The sequence below is a fragment of the Styela clava genome, chromosome 2, assembly GCF_964204865.1.
Source record: "Styela clava chromosome 2, kaStyClav1.hap1.2, whole genome shotgun sequence".
NCBI classification, from domain to species: domain Eukaryota; kingdom Metazoa; phylum Chordata; class Ascidiacea; order Stolidobranchia; family Styelidae; genus Styela; species Styela clava.
The window spans coordinates 9,885,668-9,895,742 of NC_135251.1; the positions used below are offsets into that span (position 1 = coordinate 9,885,668).

At 31.9% G+C, this 10,075-nt stretch overlaps 1 protein-coding gene and 1 long non-coding RNA gene across 2 annotated transcripts; both read left to right on the plus strand.

Moving 5' to 3' along the window:
* The first annotated feature begins 31 nt into the window (after positions 1-31).
* On the plus strand, positions 32-1,381 carry LOC144431388 (uncharacterized). Its single transcript, XM_078119475.1, has 4 exons — positions 32-171; positions 306-406; positions 529-750; positions 1,172-1,381. Exons 1-4 carry the CDS (start codon positions 50-52, stop codon positions 1,252-1,254), a joined length of 528 nt encoding a protein of 175 aa, XP_077975601.1. The 5' UTR covers positions 32-49; the 3' UTR covers positions 1,255-1,381.
* A 4,596-nt stretch (positions 1,382-5,977) lies between these two features.
* On the plus strand, positions 5,978-6,992 carry LOC144419975 (uncharacterized). The gene is made up of 2 exons (XR_013474404.1): positions 5,978-6,076; positions 6,838-6,992. It is a non-coding gene; the product is annotated as an uncharacterized LOC144419975 (long non-coding RNA).
* The last annotated feature ends 3,083 nt before the right edge of the window (positions 6,993-10,075 follow it).

Consider the following 10,075-nt stretch of genomic DNA (forward strand, 5'->3'; position numbering starts at 1 on the left):
CCGTCCGGTGATTAATATTCTATTCAGATATGAATTCTCTGAATCATCGATGACTGTTAAACTAGGTAACGAAATTACTAGTGGCTGTGATGTCACAGACAACAGTGCAAACAATAGCATTAACTATTATGACGCAAAGAACTGGCAGCTTCAAATTGGAAATACCTACAGGTAATGGTATATATCTGAATAAGCATTCCGATGACTCAGACATCAACTAATGCTGATTAGGCGTACTACTAAATAATTAAAACTGAAAGTTATTTTAACTCGCAGAAAAGATAAAACTTGAATTTCTATTTCAGTACTTACGTTGTAACAACAAGTCCAAATGAAGAAGAAACGGTATTGTTTCAACAGAGCTTTGTAGAAGCATTTGAAAATGGAAGTTCTAATCCAGGAACAGGTACCATTGATTGAACTCTCACAATAAAAATTTGGAGAAACCCTTCAATCGTTTCATTTACTTAGTTAATCAAATACTTGCTTTTATAGTGAATATAATAAAATATATTTTATTTATTACAGATAAGGCATGGATAGCTGGTGTTGTCGTTGGTATAATTGCTCTAGCTACTCTTGTGGTTGGCGCAATTTTTTACACGAAGCGTCGACATCAATCGGAAAATAGAGAATCGTCCCTGACAGGTTCAAAGAGTACCCCAAGGGATAATACCGACCTTTATGAAACTACGGGTTATCAAACAGCTGGAAATCCCAATATATCACCAGTAAATGATAAGGATGTAGGTATGATATAAACATGTTTTGTATATATTTGGATTAATCTAGTTAAGGAATATGAAAAAAACGACATCTCGTTTCTATGAACTTTGTGGATTTGACAATGTGGGTGGGATTCCAAATCGATCATTTTGGTATTCAGACAAAGCATTATGTACGATTCCACTATTTATGTGTAAATGAGGGGAAATATTTGTCTTAGATTTTTGAAATTAAATTCATTACTTAAATAAAAATATTAAATAAAAACCATTTTTATTCAACGATGCCATAGTGTAAGAGCCAATAAATCCAAAAAATTTTTAATTATATTTATACACAATTATAAACATTCCAAATCATATTTGTTCATATTTAAAGCCTAGAAAATCATATGAATTTACAAAACTGTTGCGGTAAACACTAACAACAAAATTTATCTTTATAGATCAGCAACATATATATTCTACAATACCTGGAGTTGGATATGAAAATGTTGTTTTGCCAAATAAGGATTCAGATGATGCTTGAAGTTTTTCGGATAATTATAACTAAAACTTATATCAAACTATTACATATTTTATGAATTGCATTTAAACAATCTTTGTGTTGACATAAATTTGCTTGAGCAGACAATTTTGAATCCAGGGAAATCTCAGACAATGAAGCAACAAAATTATTCAATTTTGAATCATAAATTCAAATAATATATTTTGGCTAAAGAACGTTGGATTTTGTTTCTTGGTTGGCTTTAATTTGTTCAATGATGTTTGTTCTAGTTTTTCTCATTTGCTTCATAAATAATGCACAGTTACAACAAAGTTTGTGGTTTTTGAAGAAGATGGTATGAATAATAAATACAATATCCTCGAATATTTGAATATATATTTTTTTTTCACTATTGGATTTATTCAAATAAATTGATTTTATGTTTTTTAAATGTTATATTGTTCTTCCGAGTTTCTCACTTTATAGTGAACGAAATATAGCAACTATGCAACAGATAATTTACTATACACTGATTGTAAACAAGACAGTTCTACAATTTAAATTTTGAATATTCTCGGTTTGACATTATTTTCTATGGCTAAGTTAACGAATCGTAACAAAAATGTCTGGAATATGCAATAAACGCTTTAAAACAATGTTTTGTTAAATATTCAACATCGTGGTGGTACATATTGGTTAAGGTAATGTATAATTTAATCAAATCATTTACCAAGGAAGGTTATACGAACTGCACAGAAGTGAATGAAATTCAATATAAAGTGATAACAAGAGATCCTTGTCATTAAAGACCATGCTTTGAAACTGAAGTGGCCAGTATATACCGAATATTTAGTATGGTGGAGTACAAGTGGGGTAGGTTGTAAAAAATTGTAGGCTTCGTTATAGAGCAGTGCTATTCAACCTTTTCGTTATTGTGGAACCCCTGATATAACTTTTCGTTTTTTATGGAACCCCAATTAACAAAATTGAAAAAAACACAAAATACTCGTAACACGAAATATTTGTAATTCAAATTTTTGTATATCAACAACGAAACAGGAAGAAGGTAACAAGCGTGAAATTCAATGACTAGGTTGTTCTTGCATTTCCTTTGCAATCTTCTTGAATCGTGGCTACATGGTGCTCAATGCAATTCTCATACTCATGTCTACACTCTTTAAACAACTTCTTTTTTGTTTTAAATAGTTGTTAAAGCTGAAAATGCCTCTTTCAACATTTGAACTATTTTGCTCATTGCCGTCCTGACCTTCATCGTTGGGTTTTACACTATTTTTACTATATTCCAACAAAGGCTGAACAACAACTCTCGTTTGTAGTACATACTCTCTCAAGTCTAGAGCAATATCTACATACTTGGTACATCATGTAACTATGGTGCAACAATAGCGTTCTTGTTAGTAGCTAACATTTAGTTGCATAACAATGACTAAAGTGACGCAACAACCGAAAATATTTCTGTTTGTTTATTAACTGCAGTGTGATTGAACCTCCTGTTTAACAAACTAGCCTACTTGAAGTTTGAATAAGACACGATGGTCTAAGAATATTTATATTGAAGCATCAACATGCTGAAGCAAGAAATGATTTACGTTGAAGAAAAAAAAAACGTGGAATCCCTAAAGAAACCCTATGAACTCACGGCACCCCACTGCATGTTTTGCGGAACCCTAGGGTTCCGTGCAACCCCTGTTGAAGAGCACTGTTAAAGGGTTTTTCGTTACATGAACTGATAATTCGAAGGTTGAAAAGTATTTAATCTTGAACACTGTGACAAGCAGTCAATTGATAGCCTTCTAATTTTACTTTAATAACTTCAGATTGTGTATAGGTAAACGATATAGGTAATAAATCGATCATTACGAACCTCTATTTCTACGATCTTCCTTGATGCATACACTCTTGCACTTTAATGTAGATATACATTGCATTAGATTTTATTAGATTGTTATGCATAGAGATCATTAACACACATAATTAAAGAATAAAATACGTCCAGAAATAGCAGTAGCGCGTTCAAACTAAAATTTTAAAGTCACTTGAAGCATCAAGAATCTCATTGAAGCTTGTAAAATATAGACCTCCACAAAGACAAAAGAATAATCATAAATCATAATAGGCCGGAAATAAGAAACAATTTGTTGACCAATTATAAGTATCAAGCCGGCTATGATTTAGAAATCCCAACAAGATGTTAAACGCGTCGTAGGTGAACGAAAATATATGTGAAATTAAAGAATCTCATTTACAACGTTATATCAGATTTCGTCAAAAGTGAAACGATCTTCTTCGCATTTAACAGCTGAAAATATTGGTACAATTCGTAAGTCGGAAGGAGATTCCAATATACATACAGACATAATTTATTTATTGAAAAATTGGTACGGTATACTATTCATTGTACAGACGCAGTAACAAGACGTATCTTCAATCCAATAGGGCAGTGGTCGGCAACCTACTGCCCGCGGGCCAGATCGGATGGGCGAGGTATTATAATCCGGGACGCGACGCTTCACTGAATTATAGTAACAAAACAGCTGTTTTGACGAAGATATTCTTTACTTAACAAAATTTATTGTATCAGTATAAACTTCACAATTACTCGTTTTATAATTTAATAATAATCAGTCCAATGTCTACAAAACGCAGAAAAGGAGATCCTAAGTGCAAATGGTTCAATGTCGCCGAAACTATTCGAATGGAAATTTTCGAGAGGCAATGCGATGAAGAAAGAAATTTATATTCTATTCGAGAGATGTATTACTGCCTAATTTGCGCCCGCCAATGACTTGCAACCCTTACTTTTTCAAAAGAGGGCTCCTTCATTCCTGCAAAAACTGAAAGCAGAATTATTGAAACGAACCAATTAATACTTTTTTCTATATCTCAAACTCAGTTCAACGACTCTAAGAGAGACCCAATTGAGCAAATACTAATTTGCCTAAAACGCGTTATAACAAAATTATTATTAGGTTGCCAGATTTGTTCCTAGTAAATATAATATAAACGCTTTAATCGGTCAGTGGAATAATGAATCTCTTTAAAATTGAAACTTTCGTGACACTTAATTTTTATTAATACCACAATATTTGTACTTAAATTTCTTAAGAGGTTTGTGAACCATTTTTTTATAATTTAAAAAATTGTGAATAGTATTTTAAATCACATTGTTCATAAGAACTTTCATTTATTGTGTCATTTTTGAATTTATATCCATAAAAACATCACATTAAACTATTTTTCCTATGTACGAACAGTATTTTATTAGTTGCTTACTACTTTCATAAACTGTAAGCGTGATAATAATTCTCTTAATTTTATTTGGAATGATTCCGCATATTTGGACTTTGCAATACCTTGCACTCTGGCACATTTACATTCATAATTTCAACACAAATGATTATAATTTTGTCCTATGAAATTTGAAAACAATGTCAATTGTACAATTTATCATTCTCTGATGCACCTAATGATATGCAATTGAAAGCCAAAAAAGTAAAATGTATACTAGACCGTATTATTATAGAAGTAATTTCAGCTAGTATCAACAGGTTAGATATTAAGGCTTCTCTTCTGATTGCCAGCCATCTAAAAACATACATGCGTACGGTGGCGACAGAGGGCTTAAAAATAATATATATTTATTCTTTAATTAAATTGACGAATGGGCGCATTTGTATCAATAGCCTTGAGTAGCTAGAGTGGGAATGTAGAGAAAACTCATTTGAAGAATAAGGACAATTGATTTATTATAGTTTTTTAAGGTTATCAAATATTGTCATTCTCTATATTGCTTTGTATTTACCAAGTTAAAATAAATATATATATTGATTGAGTTATTTGGTATTACTATAACAAAACAAAAAAAATTCAAATTATAAAATGTTACGAACAATGAATTGCGATTTAGTGTTCACCAATGAGTTTTGTATCGTTAAAACGATAGAGATATACACACCACGAATTTACACAGAAAACCTTGAGCAAATATTTATCATTTACCGATCGAAGTGTTTCACTTAGCAATAAAATCGCGGAACCTTTCATTCGCTATTGTATCAGACAGAATGAGTCCAGTATAAACGTTGAACATCGCCAGTAACGTTAGACTGTTATATAATGACAGATCAGTATTTCAAAGTTCTGGAGATTTCAGGAATTGGATTTTAACTTATATTGTTATCTTCGTCTGCGTTAAATCAGCTGAAAGTTTCACAACAAACATGATTAGAGATGCAATAAATTCCACGACGCTCCGTTAACCAAACCTAATGTTAATACGTGGAGCTATTTGAACTTTTTTGAAACAATGCATCGCGAGGTATTTGAAAGCATCTATGTAAAATGAATCGCTTGGTAATGATATGGATGTAATTTTGCGAGTGAAAGTTAGTTTAATATTACCAATATAGATAATATTATTTACTAGAAAATAAAATTTTGAGAAGCTAATTAATCTATTCATACTAAGCATAGTATGGATTTAGTGGTATATTCATTCTAGCATATGGTAGAAAATATCTATCTTCAATTGCTGCTTAATTTCTAGCATAATATCTGGCTCACAGGATACTTCAACAATCAGTAAACCTTTAAAATATGCATTTTTATGCTTAAAATATACAAATGAATAGTCAGATATGACAGAAATAATGACATCATAAAAGACTTAAGATATAGAAAGTATTTATTCAATCGAAAATGTAAAGATTATTTATAATTCTTCTATTATATCTGACTAAAGATTATGATTATATGCACATTGGTGTAAATTTGAACATGAGAAAGATAACTTGGACAAGTATCATTGTATTTGTGTCAATATTGAAAACTGTGAGGCCTCAAGGTATGTATCGGAGTTTATTTTTACATGACCTCATACACGCCCAGTTGTATCAGATTGAGCTGGTTTTAGTTAACAACAATTGGGAAACTAGTACTTTATGAGAGTAATTTGAACGAATAGACTCGTACTCGACCGTCAACCGTCAAAACCGTCAAAACAAATAACAAAAAAGCCTTGATGAATTACGATTGGGCACGTATGTAACTGTTGCATGACAAAAGTTTGCATAATTGTTAGTGTTATAACTTTGTAAGGGTCGTGTTTATGAAAAGAGTTAATATTTTACTGTTGTTTATAACGCTAAATTTGGTAGAACACATCCGGATTGACTTGTGACTTGATTGTACAGTGACAAGACTAGAGTTAAAATCCTCAAAAATTTTCCGAAGTTGAACTTGACTCAATACTCGATTTAATTCAGGATTTGGAGATTTGTAACGAAAACTGAGGTAAAAAGGGTTTTTGGGTATTAAAGTTGAACTATTGTAAACATAAGTTGTGCGTTTATCTGCTACAAGTGATGACGTTTGACAATAAAACAGAGTTATGATTCGACATTAAGTCTTCTGTTACATTTCAACAACAATAGTACACACGTGCATTATCTTCATAGCTACTATGAATTGAAATCAATTAAAATAATTGTTTAGACTCGCTATAATATTCGCATCATTTTTTGTATATTAATACAACATTTATGCACGTTTAAGATTTCTTATATTAATACATCTCCCATATTACTGTTACGTACGTATTTTTAGATGCAACAAAATTTTATGATGGATATCTGTTCGAAAGATTCGACACAGAAAAGTTATCAAGTGACGCGGAAAAGCAATGCACGGTCCGAGGAGCGTGGCTGTTTGAACCAAAACCCGATGATCTATTCAACGAATTAACAGATAACTTTTTGTGAGCCAAAATTCATTGAACTTGATAATATTTGGTTCTGAACATTTTTTTGGTGTAAAACCACAATAAATGCACCATTACACAGGCGACCTTTTTTCAAATACTTTGTTAATATCATATAACAATCTTTAAACGTTATTCGTTTATTTTTCAATATGTATTTGTTTGTAGTGGTGACTATTATGAGTCGTTGGGACATGTAGTGCAATGAGTTTCCACTCTTTATTACCTTATTTATATATCACTATTGTTATGTATATCGGTATATCGGTATAGTTCGGTTTCATCAAATTTTATGATAAGTATTAGTTGAATGTCGCAATCAATCAAACGCTATTGCCAAACAAGTGGTTTCGCCTGTGTTAATTAAACAGTTACATCCAATTGATGACTTGGTTTGCATATAGTTAATTCACCCACGCTCGGTGTATCCGAATGACCGAAAACTGGTGACATCACTAGGTTCACACTATCTCTGATCAAATAAAAAAAGGAAATACGAGAGAGAATGAATAGGCGAGAAGCTCTGTCGTTTTCACCGTGGCACTCAATGGTAAAACGTAAAAACTTGAGCATGGAACGGATAGCTTTTATCATTAATATATAATACTCAACGATGACTCATTTTATAGTTTGATATATTTATGACTTATATTGTGCTTTAAATGTAATAACTCGAAAGATTGGTACAATAGAATAACATTAAAAACTCACTAACTATGTTAACTCAAGTGATTTCAACAACACAATATGAGAGATAAAATTATTTTCAATCGGTAAAATACTAATCGGAACAATGGAATACCAGAGAACTATTCCACGGTTTCAAATGTTTTAAATAAGCTTGTATAGTGTTTATGAGACAGATATTTGTTAAATAGTAGAGTAAACTCCTTGTAAAAGTTGAAACATTGAATTGTTCATGAAAGAATATTTATATATTTCAATCAGACCGGCAAATGGTGGATATTATCTTATGGGTCTCAGGAAGCTTGACGGTTATTGGAAATGGAGCGATTACAGTGATCCGACAACTACTCATTGGTGAGCTCGTTTAAATTAGTGCAAAGTATATTTTAATATTAATATAAAATCAATTTGAACGATCCATTTTTGAAATATCGGTAAATTTGTTGTTAATGAAATATTTGCTGGGTTGATTGAAAAAACGGCTATACCCCACTAAAACAAAACATTGTTAAATAAAACAAGAGAGCTATGACCAAATATATGGACACGTCTGTTCGCAGTACAGTACGGTTTACCGTACCGTCAGATCACAGTCTACAAATATATTCACACCAAGCGAAGCAGTACAGTAGGACACAAAATGGCGTCCGATGTCCGCAGAACGTTTTATGACTTCATAGCAAACAAAAACAAATCTCACAGTGCTAACAGGAATATTTAAAATGAATAAAAGTAATAGCCTTCTGGGAAAAAATTTTATCTTCAACCACTGAAAATTTTAAAGCAATTGGTCCAGTATTCGAAGAAAAAAGCGATTTTTTCAAAAATGATGGAGACAAATAACAATAATACAAAATTTTGAAACGATCGTTATGTCCACTACGTGTCCAATAAAAAACAAAAAGCAACATCACAAAGGTTTCATTGATTTTTAAATACACGTGTACAATATTCGGGATTTTAGTATGCGTGAGGATTTTGAAAGTATACAAACGCATAGATCATATTTGTCCAATTTAACAGTTGTATTTAACATTAGTATAAGGCTTTACAAATAATTTATACTCAAGTATGATTAAACAGGTTAACTACCGAAGAACCAGGCGAGAGTGGTCAAGCTTGTGCATGTGTTCGGAACAAAAAATGGGTTAGCGTGATCTGTTCTACAACTCCAAGAAGATACGTTTGTCAATCCCGTGAGATTATAATTTGTACATACTGTTACTTGCTCGACTCTGGAGTAGGGAATGCATTGCCTTGCAATCAAATGAATCAAATGATCAAATGATAGTTAGTGCACGCAATGTTTTCTATGTGTTTTATAAATTTACAGCAAGATAGTAGAAGCATTCCAGAAAATGTAAAAACATAACGAGACCGTATAACTTCTCTGTGTAGAGGAAGTGTGTGGAAACATTTCAAAAATGTAACCACAAAATCACTGCTGAACAACTGATAGATACTTGGGTAATAGCCAGAATTTTGCAATGCATGGTAGCACAATTGAACCGATTTATACGTTCAAACAGTCGTAATTTCTCCACTTATCAAATTATGTTTATATTTTATATTTATTTGTGTATATTTAGTTCAACCTCCATCCTCAACAATAATACTTTATGGAAATCTTCTGGAAAGATTCGCCGAAGAGGTTCAGAATTATGCAACTGCTAATGATAGATGTGCAATGAGAGGTGCTCAGTTGGTTGAGATAAAGGATAAAACTATGGACGATAAAGTAATTGAATGGATTGGGTGAGTGATAAGTAAAGTACAAAATCTAATTTCAGTCATGAATGATATGTCAGATGTTATTGCGAGTCTTAACAAATCATACCCATTACTGCAGGTCTGATACAAGATCTTACCTGATGGGAATACAATATTCGACATCAAATGATGTGTGGGAATACAACAGCGACAACACAGCAATCACCTATGATAATTGGTATGTACTCGAAGCTTGGTTCATACATTCATATATCGAAATAAAGTATGATTTTAATAAACAATTCGTATTTGCGCTGCAAATGGGCAATATCTTGACAATCTAAACACACTATTAAGAATACTTTTTTGCGTCAATATAGTGTTGATCATTTGTACAATACCATTTTATTTATGAGCTTATCGACCTTCCATAGTAATAAAATCTGTTTAAATGGCAGGTCGTACTTCATTTGTAAATTAGGTTTTACGTTTGAAAAGGGCTCATTGCCTTTTTTGGTTTGAATTTGAATATGCCGAAAAATAATACCATTTCACTTTGATAACGGGCATATTGTATTTCATTGTACGTCGCGAAGTTACTGTGAAAATGATATCAAATTTGTAAATTTGTTGTCTGTAGAGCAAGTATCAAAAATGCAGCAACAAAACTGAAAACATATGAACAAT

Bases quoted from the DNA above. Each gene is read 5' to 3' on its own strand.
- LOC144431388 (XM_078119475.1), top strand. From the start codon at position 50: ATGACTGTTAAACTAGGTAACGAAATTACTAGTGGCTGTGATGTCACA. The intron at 172-305 runs GTAATGGTATAT...TTTCTATTTCAG, and splicing joins CAAATTGGAAATACCTACAG to TACTTACGTTGTAACAACAA. The intron at 407-528 runs GTACCATTGATT...TATTTATTACAG, and splicing joins AAGTTCTAATCCAGGAACAG to ATAAGGCATGGATAGCTGGT.